Source organism: Anomaloglossus baeobatrachus, chromosome 5 (assembly GCF_048569485.1).
Source record: "Anomaloglossus baeobatrachus isolate aAnoBae1 chromosome 5, aAnoBae1.hap1, whole genome shotgun sequence".
NCBI classification, from domain to species: domain Eukaryota; kingdom Metazoa; phylum Chordata; class Amphibia; order Anura; family Aromobatidae; genus Anomaloglossus; species Anomaloglossus baeobatrachus.
This window is the reverse complement of record NC_134357.1, coordinates 104,382,695-104,401,649: the sequence shown is the minus strand read 5'-3', so window position 1 is coordinate 104,401,649 and position 18,955 is coordinate 104,382,695. Positions and strand designations below refer to the sequence as shown.

The window sequence follows — 18,955 nt, the reverse complement described above, 5'->3', positions numbered from 1 at the left end:
GGAGCTGAAGAGAAGGAGCGCAGGATGGAGGAGATGGCATTGCTGGATAAGCAGCTCGCTGTGGAAGCCGCGAGAGGTTCCAGACAGACTGTAACCCCAGCACCCATCATGAGGGAACTTCCCAGGGTGTCCCGCAAAGACTTTAAGCCGTTTAATGAGGCTGCAGGCGACATTGAGGGCTTCTTCCAGGACTTTGAGCATCAGTGTCGATTAATGGAAGTCCCGGACAGGGAGCGTGTCCGGCATCTGGTTGGGCTCCTAGAGGGGGGAGCTGCTGAAGCCTATAGAGCCATGGACCCTCGGTGGAACTGTGAGTATGCGGATATTAAACAGACTATTCTAGAACATTATGCTGTGACCCCAGACACTTACAGGACTCAGTTCCGTGCTTTAGCCTGTGATGGGGAAGTGTCTTTTAAGATATATGCTCATAGACTCAAACAAATATGTAATCGCTGGCTGGAGGCAGAGGAGGCCTTATCTTGGGAGACCTTCCTGCAGGTCATCCTAAAAGAACAATTCTTTGCCCAGTGCCCCGCTGAGATCCGGGAATGGGTGCGTGAGAGAAAACCAGCGACAGTGGAGGAAGCTGCTGCTCTCGCTGATGAGGCTCTCACCATCAAGCCTCAGTGGAGGGTTCTGTTGGAGGATGGAGAGACGCCTAACAGCTCCACAACACCGGATGCCCCCAGTTATTCTGTCCCCATTGTTCCCCGTTCCTCTAAGCCACCACATGTTGATACCCCTGTTAATGTGCCTCCAGTTGCTTCTACTGCACTTTCTGGAATACGCCGGGGAGAGGAAGTAACAGAGCGCAGGTGTTATGTTTGTAGGCATCCCGGGCATTTGCAGGCCTCATGCCCAGCCAGCCCATGGAGGAATCATCCTCAAACCCCTACAGCACCTTCAGGTGGGAGTCGGCCTCCAAGTTCCCCTACCCCTTACCCAAGAGGACGCCTTGGATGGAGGGAGACCCAGCTCAGATGCTATCAATGTGGACAGCCAGGGCATCGGCAAGTCTCCTGCCCAGCTGTTCAAATGAGGACTGATCCTGCGCCCAATCGGATTGTTAATTATTTACAGCCCAGCGCCATGGAGGAAGATGTGGCACCGCTATGTGAGGACTGGCCTAGTGACTCAGCCCCCCATGTTGCACCACCAGGAGTTTACGGGGTGCGACCTGCAGTTATGACGACTTCTGCTCATCGAGGTAAGCACTTGCAGGAGGTTGTGCTGGATGGACAGAGACTTGTTGGATTTTGTGACTCGGGTGCTTTCCTCACACTGGCTGATCCCCGAGTGGTTCGGCCTGAGGCAATCCATAGAGGGCCTGGGATTGTCATTGAACTGGCTGGTGGACAATGGAGGACTATTCCCACAGCCACTGTGGATCTGAGCTTTGGTTTTGGGGTCAGGCGATGTGTGGTTGGGGTGATGGGTGGTCTGCCTGCAGCTGTTCTCCTGGGCAATGATGTGGGAGAGCTACGATGCCAATTCGTGGCTGCATGAAGCCACATGTAAGTAACGCTCTGCCTGTGTGTACTTAACCAGTGACCTGTAGAGGTCCCTAGTACGTACACAAGTTGGGAGGGGGAGGGATTGTGAAGATGTAATTTACCCTCTCACTGTATATGCTGTACAGATTCCTATTTCAAGCTGGGTTCATTGTCTTATTTGAACTACTTCTGTGTACATTTCTATTGTTGTAGGTAATCACCCCCTAAAATGCAAGGTTATATCCTCTTGAGGCACTTCCATCCCTGGGAGTAGGGGGAGGTGGGCCTAGAGTCCAACTAGTGTAAACTCTGTTTACCTGGGAGATTCAGTCAGAGTGAGCTGAAACTTGAAGGGAGCAGGAGCTCCAGCCTGTGTGGCTGTGGACACGGACGGAGCTAGGCCTGTGTGGCGGCCCGTGGGATTGTGTGGAACTCTTTGGACTACTGTAAGGACGATTGCTTTGTAATCCGGTCCGAGGATTGTCGGGAAGGGCCCCCGAATCTGTTTTACGTGGACTTATCGTGTGCTGTTCCAGTGTTCTTGTGAATAAACCTGTTGGATCGTTCCTCGGCCTGTTGTCTCTCCTTGCTCTGCTGTACACCCCGTCACAACCGTCCTCCAGGTCCTCCTAAAAGAGCAGTTTTACTTCAAGTGCCCCGCTGAGATCCGGGAATGGGTGCGTGAAAGGAGACCAGCCACTGTGGAGGAAGCTGCAGCTCTAGCTGATGAGGCTCTCACCATCAAGCCTCAGTGGAAAAAACTACTACCCAGTGAGAAAAAAAACACCAACCCCCCAACGCTGGTGGCCCCTGGTCCTTCTGGCCCCAATGTTCACCATCACCCTAGACCGTCAACTCATGGGGACCTTCGTGTGACTGTGCCTCGCATTACTCATGCTCCACCTTTGGGAATACGACGCGGAGGAAGAATCCCAGAGCGCAGATGTTATGGATGTGGGCAGCCTGGGCATATGCAATTCCAATGTCCAGGTGTTCGTAGACAGAACAGCTACAGACCGCCTTTGCCTGTTCATTACCTACAGACACCTTCACCAGGAGAAGAGCTGGATTCTGTGCCTGATGACTTGCCAAGTGACTCAGATATCCTGGCTCCCCTACCCGGAGTCTATGGGGTGCGAGCTCCAGCCACCTGTTCTTCTGATCTTCAGGACAAACATCTACAGGAGGTCGTGCTGGATGGCCAAAAAGTTGTTGGCTTCCGTGACACTGGGGCTTTCCTCACCATAGCCGATCCCCGAGTAATTCAACCACAAGCAATTCAAAAGGGACCAGGAATTGCCATTGAACTGGCAGGAGGTACCCAGAGATATATTCCAAGAGCGAGTGTGACCCTGGATTATGGCTTTGGGGCAAAACAATGTGTGGTCGGTGTGATGAGCGGCCTCCCTGCAGACGTTCTTCTAGGAAATGATGTGGGGAATCTTCATTGCCACTTTGTCGGTGCGGTAACCAGAAGTCAAGCCAAGAGAGCAGCCCATGTGGACGTGTACAACCCATCCATGGAACTGAGGCCACCAGAACTGCCATTACAGCCGGTGAGTGATTCTTCTTGTGGGGATAATATGAATGTTACTTGGGATAAAGTTCAGTTTAGAGAAGAAGTAGAGACTGACCCCACCCTTGCTAGTTTTAGAACTCGGGCTGAAATAGGGCAGCTAGGGGAAAACGGAGAAAGAATTATCAGAGAAAATGGACTTCTGTATCGGGTTGCCAATACCGACTCCCTAGATAAGCCCTGGACTTATAGCAAACAGCTGATTGTTCCTCAGAAGTACAGAATTCCCCTATTACACCTGGCTCATGACATTCCTACGGCTGGCCATCAAGGCAAAACCCGCACCAAGAGACGATTGACTCAAACTTTTTATTGGCCGGGGATTTCCCAAGCAGTGGCGCATTTCTGCCGAACTTGTGACATATGTCAGCGTAGAGGGCGACCCGGAGATCACCCAAAGGCACCCCTGCAACCGCTCCCTATAATAGAAGAACCCTTTCAAAGAGTAGCTGTTGATATCATTGGACCTCTGGCTAAACCAAGTAAATCTGGAAAGCAGTACATTCTCACTGTTGTGGACTACGCCACCCGATATCCAGAAGCCGTGGCCTTGTCAAGTATCTCTGCAGCCAAGGTGGCCGAGGCCTTGGTTATTATTTTTACCAGAGTAGGATTCCCCAGTGAGATCTTGTCGGACCAAGGCTCCCAGTTTATGTCAGAGTTGGTCCAGTGTCTGTGGCGCACCTGTGGAGTACGAGCGATCCGAACGACCCCGTATCATCCCCAAACAAATGGACTTTGTGAACGATTCAACGGCACTCTGAAGAATATGCTGAGGGCCTTCACGGACCGAGATTCAGACTGGGAGAAGTACCTACCCCATCTCTTGTTTGCCTATCGGGAAGTTCCCCAGGAGTCCACTGGGTTCTCCCCCTTTGAACTACTCTATGGAAGAAAGGTCCGAGGACCCTTAACCCTGCTCAAGGAATACTGGGAGGGGCAAGTTGAAGATACAGGAACCCCTGTTGTCCCTTATGTCCTAAAGCTGCGAGAAACCTTGGCCCAACTTGCTAGTTTTGCACAGAGTCATTTGCGTATGGCTCAAACCAGACAGAAGACATGGTATGACCGTAACGCACGCTATCGGGAGTTTGTAGAAGGACAACAAGTCTTAATGATTGTTCCCCATCGGCAGAATAAACTGCAGACCACATGGGAGGGTCCCTTCCGGGTTCTCAGAAAACTGAATGATACCAATTACCTTCTTGCTTTAGATGATCAGGGGCTAAGGCAAAAGACTGTCCATGTGAATATGATTAAGGAGTACCATGACCGGAACATTCCAATGATAGCAAGCTGTCGGTTGGCTTCAGAAGATGGTCAAGAGGATGAGGACTCTCTACCTGATCTCGTGGAAGCAGCGAGAGCCCCATCCACTGTGGAACAGGTTCCCCTGGGAGATTACCTGGACTCCTTACAGAAAATCCAGATGCTGGAAGTGCTTCAACAGAGACGGGCTGCTTTCTCATCCCAACCAGGTCGAACCACCGTCACCCAACATCATGTGGACACTCAGGGCATCCGTCCCATACAACTGGCTCCTTACCGGGTACCTGAATCAGTTCGAAACACCATGCAGCACGAACTGGAGGAGATGTTACAGCTTGGGGTAATCCAGGCCTCCCATAGCCCTTGGGCCTCCCCTGTGGTGTTAGTACCCAAGAAGGATGGGAGTACTCGATTTTGTGTGGACTATCGGCGACTAAACGACCATACCGTCAGCGATCCTTACCCAATGCCTCGTATTGACGAACTTCTAGACCGACTGGCTGGGTCCCGATATGTCACTACCTTGGATCTCAGTAAGGGATACTGGCAGATCCCTCTAACGGATGAAGGGAGAGAACGGTCCGCTTTTATAACCCCCTTTGGTCTGTATGAATTTCTAAGCATGCCTTTTGGAATGAAAAATGCCCCGGCCACCTTCCAGAGAATGGTGGATCAGATCCTCCGGGGATGTGATGACTTTGCTTGTGCCTACTTGGATGATATCGCCGTCTTCAGCCACACATGGGAGGAACATCTGAATCAAGTAGCCATTATTTTGGACCTGATTCTTGCAGCCGGCCTAACTATTCGACCCGATAAATGCCAATTGGGGATGGGGGAAGTCCAGTACCTAGGACATAGAGTGGGAGGAGGGAAGCTCCGACCTGAGCCTGCCAAAATCCAGGCTATTAGAGACTGGCCTGTACCCCAAACTAAGAAACAAGTTATGGCTTTTCTGGGCACTGCCAGTTATTACCGAAAATTTGTTTCTCATTTCAGTACTGTGGCCAAGCCTCTTACCGACCTGACCAAGAAAACAATGCCCCGGCTGGTGATCTGGACTCCAGCCTGTGATGAGGCTTTTAACCGGCTGAAGGATGCTTTGATCTGCGATCCTGTCCTGGCTGCTCCAGACTACAAGAGGAGATTCATTGTGCAAACGGATGCCTCTGCTTATGGACTGGGAGCTGTCCTCAGCCAGGTGAATGCAGCTGGGGACGAGCACCCCATCGCCTATCTCAGCCGGAAACTGCTGGACCGAGAAGTGGCCTATGCAACTGTTGAGAAGGAATGTCTGGCTGTAGTGTGGGCCCTTAAGAAACTACGGCCGTATCTGTATGGACGGGAATTCACTGTGGTTACTGATCACAATCCCCTCACCTGGCTGAACAGAGTCTCTGGGGACAATGGACGCTTACTGCGATGGAGCCTGGCTCTGCAGCCCTATAACTTTACCATACAATATAGAAGGGGCAGCCAACACCAAAATGCAGATGGACTGTCCAGGCAAGAGGAGCCTTGAGTCCTGTCAGCCATGCCTGCGTGTACTTAACCAGCGACCTGTAGAGGTCCCTAGTAAGTACACAAGTTGGGAGGGGAAGGAATTGTCATGATGTATTTTACCTTCTCACTGTATTTGCTGTAATACTATGTCAGGATGTGATGTCACTTTCCTTTGGTTGTACTTACTGAACACTTTGAAATGTCTTGGGATGTAAGTAACCATACCTTCCCCCCATCTCCTGTGTCTCTGGGCCCATAATGCAATTATCTCTTGTCCACACAGCCAGGGGAACTTCTCATTGTTTCGTAAGCAGTGGATAACGCCAACTACACAAACCTGTAGACATCTCGGAGCCAACCTTCTAGAATCTTCTAGTGGGCCCAACCATTGCATAGACCCCTACCCTTGAGGGGCGGGCCCACGAGCTCAAACAATTCACTCCTGTTTCTAAATGCAGTTGGGAGTTGAGTTGTTGAAGAGGAAGGGAGCGAGATCTGAATCTGCGGACAGACCTCGCCGTCCAGTGGATTGTGTGGGATTTCTGGGACTCTGAAAAGGACTATTACGTTGTGATCTGGCACTTTGGATTATCGGGAGGTGCCCCCGAATCTGTTTTATTTGGACTTGTCGTGTGCTGTTCCTGTATTCCTGTTAGTAAACCTGTTGGATCATCCTCGGCCTGTTGTCTCTCTTTGCTCTGATGTACACCCCGTCACAGTGTGTGTGTGTGATTACATAGTATATGTACCTGTGTGTGTGTTTACATAGTATATTTACGTGTGTGTTTACATAGTATATTTACGTGTGTGTTTACACAGTATATGTACCTGTGTGTGTTTACATAGTATATGTACCTGTGTGTGTTTACATAGTATATGTACGTGTGTGTGTGTGATTACATAGTATATTTACGTGTATTTGTTTACATAGTATATGCACCTGTGTGTGTTTACATAGTATATGTACGTGTGTGTGTTTACATAGTATAGTTACGTGTGTGTTTTTACATAGTATATGTACCTGTGTGTGTGTGTGAGCGTGTGTGTGATTACATAGTATATGTACCTGTGTGAGTGTGTGTGTGTTTACATAGTATATTTACGTGTGTGTGTTTACATAGTATATGTACGTGTGTGTGTGTGATTACATAGTATATGTACCTGTGTGTGTGTGTTTACATAGTATATTTACGTGTGTGTTTACACAGTATATGTACCTGTGTGTGTTTACATAGTATATGTACCTGTGTGTGTTTACATAGTATCTTTACGTGTGTGTGGGTTTACATAGTATATGTACCTGTGTGTGTGTGTTTACATAGTATATGTACCTGTGTGTGTTTACATAGTATATGTACCTGTGTGTGTGTGTTTACATAGTATATGTACCTGTGTGTGTGTGTTTACATAGTATATGTACTTGTGTGTGTTTACATAGTATATGTACCTGTGTGTGTTTACATAGTATATGTACCTGTGTGTGTGATTACATAGTATATTTATGTGTGTGTGTGTGTTTGCATAGTATATGCACCTGTGTGTGTGTGTGTGTGTGTGTGTGAGCGTGTGTGTGATTACATAGTATATGTACCTGTGTGTGTGTTTACATAGTATATTTACGTGTGTGTGTGTGATTGCATAGTATAAGTACCTGTGTGTGTGTTTACATAGTATATTTACGTGTGTGTTTACATAGTATATTTACGTGTGTGTTTACACAGTATATGTACCTGTGTGTGTTTACATAGTATATGTACGTGTGTGTGTGTGTGTGATTACATAGTATATTTACGTGTGTGTTTACATAGTATATGTACCTGTGTGTGTGTTTACATAGTATACGTACCTGTGTGTGTTTACATAGTATATGTACCTGTGTGTGTGTGTGTTTACATAGTATATGTACTTGTGTGTGTTTACATAGTATATGTACCTGTGTGTGTGTGCTTACATAGTATATGTACCTGTGTGTGTGTGATTACATAGTATATTTATGTGTGTGTGTGTGTTTGCATAGTATATGCACGTGTGTGTGTGAGCGTGTGTGTGTGTGTGTGTGTGTGTGAGCGTGTGTGTGATTACATAGTATATGTACCTGTGTGTGTGTGTGTTTACATAGTATATTTACGTGTGTGTGTGTGTGTGTGTGTGTTTACATAGTATATGTACGTGTGTGTGTGTGATTACATAGTATATGTACCTGTGTGTGTGTTTACATAGTATATTTACGTGTGTGTTTACATAGTATATTTACGTGTGTGTTTACACAGTATATGTACCTGTGTGTGTTTACATAGTATATGTACCTGTGTGTGTTTACATAGTATATGTACGTGTGTGTGTGTGATTACATAGTATATTTACGTGTATGTGTTTACATAGTATATGTACCTGTGTGTGTTTACATAGTATATGTACCTGTGTGTGTTTACATAGTATATGCACCTGTGTGTGTTTACATAGTATATGTACGTGTGTGTGTTTACATAGTATATTTACGTGTGTGTGTATGTTTACATAGTATATGTACCTGTGTGTGTGTTTACATAGTATATGTACTTCTGTGTGCTTACATAGTATATGTACTTGTGTGTGTTTACATAGTATATGTACTTGTGTGTGTTTACATAGTATATGTACCTGTGTGCGTGTTTACATAGTATATGTACCTGTGTGTGTTTACATAGTATATGTACCTGTGTGTGTTTACATAGTATATGTACCTGTGTGTGTGTTTACATAGTATATGTACCTGTGTGTGTGATTACATAGTATATTTATGTGTGTGTGTGTGTGTTTGCATAGTATATGCACCTGTGTGTGTGTGTGAGCGTGTGTGTGATTACATAGTATATGTACCTGTGTGTGTGTGTGTTTACATAGTATATTTACGTGTGTGTGTGTGTGTTTACATAGTATATGTACCTGTGTGTGTTTACATAGTATATGTACGTGTGTGTGTGATTACATAGTATATGTACCTGTGTGTGTGTGTGTGTGTGTGTATGTTTACATAGTATATTTACGTGTGTGTGTGTTTACATAGTATATTTGCGTGTGTGTTTCCACATAGTATATGTACCTGTGTGTGTTTACATAGTATATGTACCTGTGTGTGTGTGTGTGTGTGTTTACATAATATATGTACCTGTGTGTGTGTTTACATAGTATATGTACTTGTGTGTGTTTACATAGTATATGTACCTGTGTGTGATTACATAGTATATTTGTGTGTGTGTTTACATAGTATATGCACCTGTGTGTGTGCGTGTGTGTGATTACATAGTATATGTACCTGTGTGTGTGTGTGTGTTTACATAGTATATATACGTGTGTGTGTGTATTTACATAGTATATGTACGTGTGTGTGTATGTGTGTGTGATTACATAGTATATGTACCTGTGTGTGTTTACATAGTATATGTACCTGTGTGTGTTTACATGGTATATTTACGTGTGTGTTTACATAGTATATTTACGTGTGTGTTTACACAGTATATGTACCTGTGTGTGTGTGTGTGTGTGTGATTACATAGTATATTTATGTGTGTTTACATAGTATATGCACGTGTGTGTGTGATTACATAGTATATGTACCTGTGTGTGTGTTTACATAGTATATTTACATGTGTGTGTGTGTGTGTGTGTTTACACATAGTATATGAACCTGTGTGTGTGTGTTTACATAATATATGTACCTGTGTGTGTGTGTGTGTGTGTTTACATAATATATGTACCTGTGTGTGTGTGTTTGCGTAACATATGTATCTGTGTGTGTGTTTACATAGTATATGTACTTGTGTGTGTTTACATAGTATATGTACCTGTGTGTGTTTACATAGTATATGTACCTGTGTGTGTGTTTGCATAGTATATGCACCTGTGTGTGTGTGTGTGTGTGTGTGTGAGCGCGTGTGTGTGGTTACATAGTATATAAACCTGTGTGTGTGTGTGTTTACATAGTATATGTACGTGTGTGTGTGTGTGTGTGTGATTACATAGTATATGTACCTGTGTGTGTGTGTGTTTACATAGTATATTTACGTGTGTGTGTGTGTTTACATAGTATATTTACGTGTGTGTTTACATAGTATATTTACGTGTGTGTTTACACAGTATATGTACCTGTGTGTGTTTACATAGTATATGTACGTGTGTGTGTGTGTGATTACATAGTATATTTACGTGTGTGTTTACATAGTATATGTACCTGTGTGTGTGTTTACATAGTATATGTGCCTGTGTGTGTTTACATAGTATATGTACCTGTGTGTGTTTACATAGTATATGTACCTGTGTGTGTTTACATAGTATATGTACCTGTGTGTGTGTTTACATAGTATATGTACTTGTGTGTGTTTACATAGTATATGTACGTGTGTGTGTGTGTGTTTACATAGTATATGTACCTGTGTGTGTGATTACATAGTATATTTGTGTGTGTGTGTTTGCATAGTATATGCACGTGTGTGTGTGTGTGTGAGAGCGTGTGTGTGATTACATAGTATATGTACCTGTGTGTGTGTGTGTGTTTACATAGTATATTTACGTGTGTGTGTGTGTGTTTACATAGTATATGTACGTGTGTGTGTGTGATTACATAGTATATGTACCTGTGTGTGTGTTTACATAGTATATTTACGTGTGTGTTTACATAGTATATTTACGCGTGTGTTTACACAGTATATGTACCTGTGTGTGTTTACATAGTATATGTACCTGTGTGTGTGTGTTTACATAGTATATGTACCTGTGTGTGTGTTTACATAGTATATGTACTGTATATGTAGTAAAGATAATTACCTTTCACAAATGGTACAGGACCCCACAAGAGGGGGAACACTACTAGACCTTGTACTAACCAATAGGCCAGACTGCATAACAAATATACAAGTTGGGGGTTACTTGGGGAATAGTGATCACAAAATAATAAGTTTTCATGTATTCTTTAGTAAGATGTATAGTAGAGGGGCTACAAGGACACTAAACTTCAGGAAAGCAAATTTTAAACGGTTGAGAGATGATCTTAGTGCAATATACTGGGATGATGTACTAAGTAATAAAAGTACACAAAGGAAATGGGAGACTTTTATGAGCATCCTGAATAGGGCTTGTGCAGAAAATATACCCTATGGGAACAAACATGCTAGAAATAGGAGGAAACCCCTATGGCTAAATAGAGCTGTAAGGGAAGCAATAAAAGAAAAACAGAAAGCCTTAAAAGAATTAAAGAGGGTAGGTAGTGATGAGGCATTATATAATTATAGAAAATTAAATAAAATATGTAAAAAGCAAATTAAGTTAGCTAAGTTTGAGACAGAGAGACTCATTGCGAGAGAAAGTAAAAATAATCCTAAAATATTCTTTAACTACATAAACAGTAAAAAACTGAAAAGCGATAGTGTTGGCCCCCTTAAAAATAGTCTTGGTGAAATGGTGGAGGGGGATGAGGGTAAAGCCAACCTGCTGAATGACTTTTTTTCTACGGTTTTTATACAAGAAAATGCCATGGCAGATGACATGACCAGTGATGCCATAAATTCACCCTTGAGTATTACCTGCTTAACCCAGCAGGAAGTACGCCGCCGCCTCGAAATCACTAAGGTTGACAAATCTCCGGGCCCGGATGGCATACACCCCAGAGTACTACAGGAATTGAGTTCTGTGATAGATAGACCATTATTTTTAATCTTCTCAGATTCCTTAATAACAGGGTCGGTACCGCAGGACTGGCGCATAGCAAATGTGGTGCCAATATTCAAAAAGGGGACAAAAACTGAGCCGGGAAATTATAGGCCGGTAAGTTTAACCTCTACGGTTGGTAAAATCCTTGAGGGTTTCTTGAGAGATGCTATACTGGAGTATCTCAAGAAAAATAACCTTATGACAGAGTATCAACATGGGTTTATGAGGGATCGATCCTGTCAAACTAATTTGATCAGCTTCTATGAAGAGGTAAGTTCAAGCCTGGACCAGGGAAATGCAGTGGATGTTGTGTATATGGACTTTTCAAAAGCTTTTGATACGGTGCCACACAAAAGGTTGGTACATAAAATGAGAATAATGGGGATAGGGGAAAATATGTGTAACTGGGTTAAAAACTGGCTCAGTGATAGGAAACAAAGGGTGGTTATTAATGGTACGTACTCGGACTGGGTCTCAGTTCATAGTGGGGTACCACAGGGGTCAGTATTGGGCCCGCTTCTTTTCAACATATTTATAAATGACCTTGTTGGGGGCATGCGGAGTAGAATTTCAATATTTGCAGATGATACTAAACTCTGCAGGGTAATCAATACAGAGGAGGATAATTTTATATTACAGGGAGATTTATGTAAATTGGAGGATTGGGCTGAGAAGTGGCAATTGAAGTTTAATGTAGATAAATGTAAGGTCATGCACTTGGGTAGAGGAAATAACATTTATGATTATGTACTTGATTGTAGAACACTGGGTAAAACAGACACAGAAAAAGACTTGGGTGTATGGTAAACTTCACTTTAGTAGACAGTGTCAGGCAGCTGCTGCCAGGGCTAATAAAATAATGGGATGTATTAAAAGAGGTATAAGTGTTCATGAAAAAAATATAGTTCTACCTCTGTACAAGTCACTAGTGCGACCGCACTTAGAATACTGTGTACAATTCTGGTCACCGATATATAAGAAGGACATAGCTGAACTGGAGAGGGTACAGAGAAGAGCGACCAAGATTATTAGAGGAATGGGGGGCTGCAATACCAAGACAGGTTATTAAACTTGGGGTTATTTAGTTTGGAAAAACGAAGGCTTAGGGGGGATCTAATCACAATGTATAAATATATGAGGGGACAGTACAGAGACCTTTCCAAAGATCTTTTTACACCTAGGCCTGCGACTGGAACACGGGGGCATCCGCTACGTCTTGAGGAAAGAAGGTTTAATCATAATAACAGACGAGGATTCTTTACTGTACGAGCAGTGAGACTATGGAACTCTCTGCCGCATGATGTTATAATGAGTGATTCACTACTAACATTTAAGCAGAGCCTGGATGCCTTTCTTGAAAAATTTAATATTACCAGTTATGTATATTAGATTTTATGACAGGGTTTTGATCCAGGGAACTAGTCTGATTGCCGGATGTGGAGTCAGGAAGGAAACTTTTTCCCCATTGGAACTTGTTTGCCACATTGGGGTTTTTTTGCCTTCCTCTGGATCAACATGTTAGGCTACGGGTTGAACTAGATGGACTTAGAGTCTCCCTTCAACCTTAAAAACTATGATACTATGATACCTGTGTGTGTTTGCATAGTATATGTACCTGTGTGTGTGTTTACATAGTATATGTACTTGTGTGTGTTTACATAGTATATGTACTTGTGTGTGTTTACATAGTATATGTACCTGTGTGTGTGTGTGTTTACATAGTATATGTACCTGTGTGTGTGATTACATAGTATATTTATGTGTGTGTGTGTGTTTGCATAGTATATGCACCTGTGTGTGTGTGTGTGTGTGTGAGCGTGTGTGTGATTACATAGTATATGTACCTGTGTGTGTGTGTTTACATAGTATATTTACGTGTGTGTGTGTGTGTGTTTACATAGTATATGTACGTGTGTGTGTGTGTGATTGCATAGTATAAGTACCTGTGTGTGTGTTTACATAGTATATTTACGTGTGTGTTTACATAGTATATTTACGTGTGTTTACACAGTATATGTACCTGTGTGTGTTTACATAGTATATGTACCTGTGTGTGTTTACATAGTATATGTACGTGTGTGTGTGTGTGATTACATAGTATATTTATGTGTGTGTGTGTTTACATAGTATATGTACTTGTGTGTGTTTACATAGTATATGTACTTTTGTGTGTTTACATAGTATATGTACCTGTGTGTGTGTGTGTGTTTACATAGTATATGTACCTGTGTGTGTGATTACATAGTATTTTTATGTGTGTGTGTTTGCATAGTATATGCACGTGTGTGTGTGTGTGTGTGTGTGTGTGAGCGTGTGTGTGTGTGTGAGCGTGTGTGTGATTACATAGTATATGTAGCTGTGTGTGTGTGTGTTTACATAGTATATTTACGTGTGTGTGTTTACATAGTATATGTACGTGTGTGTGTGATTACATAGTATATGTACCTGTGTGTGTGTGTTTACATAGTATATTTACGTGTGTGTTTACATAGTATATTTACGTGTGTGTTTACACAGTATATGTACCTGTGTGTGTTTACATAGTATATGTACCTGTGTGTGTTTACATAGTATATGTACGTGTGTGTGTGTGTGATTACATTGTATATTTACGTGTGTGTGTTTACATAGTATATGTACCTGTGTGTGTGTTTACATAGTATATGTTCAGAGCACGGTATCTTGTATGCCGTAGCGACCGCATGATAACACAGGCCTCACTATTTGGTTGTGAATTTGGTTAACATTATTCAGGTGCAGAAAGGGTTAACAAATTTTCAGTCAGTGGCTCTGAGGTATTCTGGCTCTGACAGGTTTAGTCTGGTTTTTGCGCGCCTGTTTTGCTGCCAGCTGATTGGATCAGCTGGCAGAAAGTGCGGGTAATTTTAACTATAAAAGTAGCTGCTTCCGTCAGCTGGCTGTCAGAAGAATTGAAGATCAAGAAGAACAGCTGATGGAGAGCCTGCTACAGGAGTTCATGAAGAGGGCGAGCGAGGTCGGCGGAGAAGCCTGGCTTAAACAATGCCTGGCGGTGCCCAGGCGGCCAGCAGAAGCTGAGGAAGAGATGGACGGCGACGCTGCGGTGATTCAACTCACCGCTCCTGAGGAGATGGCAGAGCTGACTGAGGAAATCCCTGCAAGGAGGAGGTCCCAGAGACGCAGCAGCTTCCTCCCCCCGACGTCATCGTCCAGAGAAGAGGGGAATGCCGGAGCGGAGTTATCACCGCCCATCTTGTCTGCCGGGACTTCAGCACGTCATCCTCCTGCACCCGGTCATGTGTCCAGGAAGAGGAAGAGTGGATCATCTAGTCAGCGCCGTCGTAAAAGCGCGGCGCTGACCCAGGGATTTGAAAATCCTAGCAGGAGCAGGGCTGCACCAGCAAGTGTGAGCGTGCCGGAGGCCGGAAGAGCGACGGGGGCCCCCTGGTCTGACTCCCCGTCTGAAGAAGATGATCTGCCAGCTGGAGTCAGAGAACAGGATCATCAGCGTGGCTCAGCTGCAGAAGCTGGAATTCCAGAGGAGGGCCGAGGATCGCAGAGCAGAAGGAGGGGTGAGATGTTCAATGTTCCCCTGTCTGTCTCGTGTGTCGACCCTCTGTCTGTTAGTATGGAGTCTGTAGTTAGGAAGGTGTTAGGACAATTGTTAGCAGGGGGAGGGACGCCTAGGGGGGGTAGTGCAGCCCCTATTGGTAGTCAGGAGTCCATGTCATTGCCTGGTTATTTATTTAAAGAGGCATTGACATGTGACTTGTCTCCCCTGGGTTTTCATCTGCCGCAGCCAGTTAAAGAAAAGATTTATAAGGGGGAATTTATTGATTTATTTTCTCTGCTTCCGTCTAACAGAGAAAATGTTAATAAAGAGGATAAGACGGAGTTGGATGATAGGAAGAAAGGTCCCCTTAGATCTTTTCATAACTGGCTGCAGGCATTTTGCATCTTTTCCTCTGTTTTAGGGGAAAGGAACCCTTCTGTTTGTTCGGGGTTATTTCAGCACCTTGACAGCATACTGGAAGCTTATCGCAGCTTCGGCGGTCAGGCATGGCTGACTTATGATGAGAGTTTTCGTCAGAAGTTAGCCATCCATCGCAGTATGCTGTGGGGTCAAAAAGACATCGGTCTTTGGCTGAATCTGATGCTTCCTCAGAGAAGCCAGTTTGGTAGACAAAGTATTAATAATTCTACTGTTAGTAAAGGATTTTGTTTCGCTTACAATGAATCCAATTGTAAGTTTGCATCTAACTGCAGATTTCGGCATGAGTGCTCCTTTTGCGGGGGCAATCATGCCGTCATCAAATGCTTTAAGAAACAGAATCAGAATAACCAGCAACAACACAACAGTAAAGAGCCCATTTTTAAAGGCGGCGACTCTAGTGAGGTTACAAAACATGCTGGGTTGGTTAAGGCGCTCCCTAGACAGACAGAAGGCTGATACTAAGGGATTATCATCTTCGGGTTCTTATATTAGTTTGGCACATCAGCTTAAGGAAGATTTGTTTATGTGGCGGTACTTTTTCGGCGGGAGTTTTGAACTTTCCTACGTTTTGTAGTTGTTTTTGGTCAGGGTGAGTACGGTTTTTTGTCAAGGTGAATTCGTATTTGAGTTTTGGCGCAATTATTGGAAGGTTATTGTTGTGACGGTCAGTAGTACGGGAATGTCCTTATTTCCAGTTTTGCGGTTGGTTGAGGTCTGGGGTAAGTTGTGGTCAAATCGAAGGATGCTGTTGGTATCAGATAGCAGGAATCAGACAGGGTTAATAAGTTGGACAATGCTCTGTCTCTGCAGGATCGGGAAGAACTTTTTTGTATGGAACCGATGGCAATTTCTCTCGGGAGCCCGTGCCCAGAAGCTTTATGGATTGTAGTGATGGCTTAGTTGTTTCGGCTATTAAGAGGTCTATTGCTGATTCAACATGGGCCAGGTATTCGGCCGCATGGTTAGAATGGCAGAATTTTTGTGTTTTTCATAAAGTGGATTGTTTTCAGAGTAATGTGGGTTTAGCGCTTGAATTTCTGGATTTTTTGATGAGAAAGAATTTAGCGGTGGGGTCAGTTTCTAATATTTTTTCAGGTGTGTCTTTTTTCTTGAGATTGCATGGTCTGTTGTCATTGAAGAGTTTTTTCCCAGTTCAACAGGCATTGAAAGGCTATAGGAAAAGGACGTGGAAGCCGGATAATCGTAGACCTATTTCTCTTAAGTTATTGCTCTCATTGTGGAATGTGTTGCCATATATTTGCATTAATGACTTTGAGTCAATGGTGTTTAGGGTGGCATTCGTTTTAGCATATTTTGGAGCTTTTAGGATTAGTGAGTTAGTTTCTGTTAGTAGGAGTCGGTTGTCAGGATTGATGTTTTCAGATGTTTTTGTTACTGATAAGTCGTTGAGGATTTGTATTGGTAGGTCTAAGTCTGATCAGGATGGTTTGGGATCAAACGTTAGGTTATTTCGGATAAAGAATTCAGTTATTTGTCCTGTCTCCAATGTTAACAATTGGCTTCAGATTAGACCTCCATTTGATGGGGCGTTTCTTATCCATCAGGATGGGAGTCCGGTGACAGTGTTTCAGTTTAATTCAGTTTTTAAAAAATCCTTGATTAAACTGAATCTAGAGCATCTTAAACTGTCATCCCATTCTTTTCGTATAGGGGCAGCTACAGAAGCAGCCATAAGGGGGTTACCGGCTAGTAAAATTATGGGGATTGGGAGATGGGAGTCAAAGCGTTACAAAATTTATGTCCGTCCAAGGTTGTTAGTATAAAATTTCTTTTTCTTTTTTGTAGGTCCCATTGTCATTTGGATAGTGGGACACTCTTACATATTTTGGGCCAAGAGAAGAGCATCAGGAAGGTCATATGGAGAGAATTTAGCCATTAATATTGAACATTTTAACATTTTGTGGTACAGCGTTAGAGGTATGAGATGGGACGGACTGATGAAGGAGATGAGCTGTTTAAAAACATTGTGGCCTTCTCCAAATTTAATCATTTTGCACTTGGGTGGGAATGATATTGGAAAAGTGAAAACTCTTGATCTGATTGCTGCCATGCGAAGAGACCTTTCAATCATTAGGTCATGGTTTCCTGATGCGGGTTTGGTCTTTTCCGAAATCGTTCCCCGTTTGCAGTGGCATTGTGACAGGCTGAGGTTTCGGGAGCGGATTCGGAAAAGGGTAAACCGTGCCATGGAAAGGTTTTTACCAGTTATAAATGGGTCAACCTACAGACATCTTGATCTGGAGGGTTTTCTGAGTGGCCTTTACAGGGATGATTTAGTCCATCTGTCAGACGTGGGATTGGACATATTCAATTTAGGGCTCCAAAATTGTATCGAGAAATGGCTGTGATATTTGTTAGTGGGGGTGGGCCAAGGACTGTTAGTCCTTGGCGTTTGGGTAAAGTCGCCAGTTTTACTGGCGGACTGGTTATTTATGGTATATGGTTATGGAAGAATTTTAATAAAATATTGGTTTTAATTATTTATTAATTAATTTATTTATTATGTAACCCTTAATAAATGTCACGGCCATTTTATGCCATTTACTTTATTCAAGTGTGGTGTCTTTAATTTAATGGGTAGGCCTTGTGTTGTCATGTTCAGAGCACGGTATCTTGTATGCCGTAGCGACCGCATGATAACACAGGCCTCACTATTTGGTTGTGAATTTGGTTAACATTATTCAGGTGCAGAAAGGGTTAACAAATTTTCAGTCAGTGGCTCTGAGGTATTCTGGCTCTGACAGGTTTAGTCTGGTTTTTGCGCGCCTGTTTTGCTGCCAGCTGATTGGATCAGCTGGCAGAAAGTGCGGGTAATTTTAACTATAAAAGTAGCTGCTTCCGTCAGCTGGCTGTCAGAAGAATTGAAGATCAAGAAGAACACCCACCCTCCCCCCCTGGAGAAAGACTACTTCATGAACTGCTCTCGTCGTGACATTTGTTAGTGGGAAAGTCGCCAGTTTTACTGGTGGACTGGTTGGTTATGGACTTCTTTTTGAAAGTATTGGGTAAAGTCGCCAGTTTTACTGGCGGACTGGTTATTTATGGTATATGGTTATGGAAGAATTTTAATAAAATATTGGTTTTAATTATTTATTAATTAATTTATTTATTATGTAACCCTTAATAAATGTCACGGCCATTTTATGCCATTTACTTTATTCAAGTGTGGTGTCTTTAATTTAATGGGTAGGCCTTGTGTTGTCATGTACCTGTGTGTGTTTACATAGTATATGCACCTGTGTGTGTTTACATCGTATATGTACGTGTGTGAGTGTTTACATAGTATATTTACGTGTGTGTGTGTGTTTACATAGTATAGTATATGTACCTGTGTGTGTGTTTACATAGTATATGTACTTGTGTGTGCTTACATAGTATATGTACTTTTGTGTGTTTACATAGTATATGTACTTGTGTGTGTTTACATAGTAT

General features: G+C 43.2%; 1 protein-coding gene across 1 annotated transcript in view; it reads left to right on the top strand.

The window, feature by feature from the left end:
• Positions 1-18,575, top strand: part of LOC142312667 (uncharacterized) — a 64,256-nt gene extending 45,681 nt beyond the window's left edge. Inside the window, exons 4-5 of the mRNA XM_075351663.1 lie at positions 14,722-15,080; positions 17,309-18,575. Of these exons, the coding sequence (XP_075207778.1) occupies positions 14,722-15,080; positions 17,309-17,871 (922 nt within the window). The 3' untranslated portion in view covers positions 17,872-18,575. The remainder of the gene's footprint in view (positions 1-14,721; positions 15,081-17,308) is intronic.
• Positions 18,576-18,955: the final 380 nt, after the last annotated feature.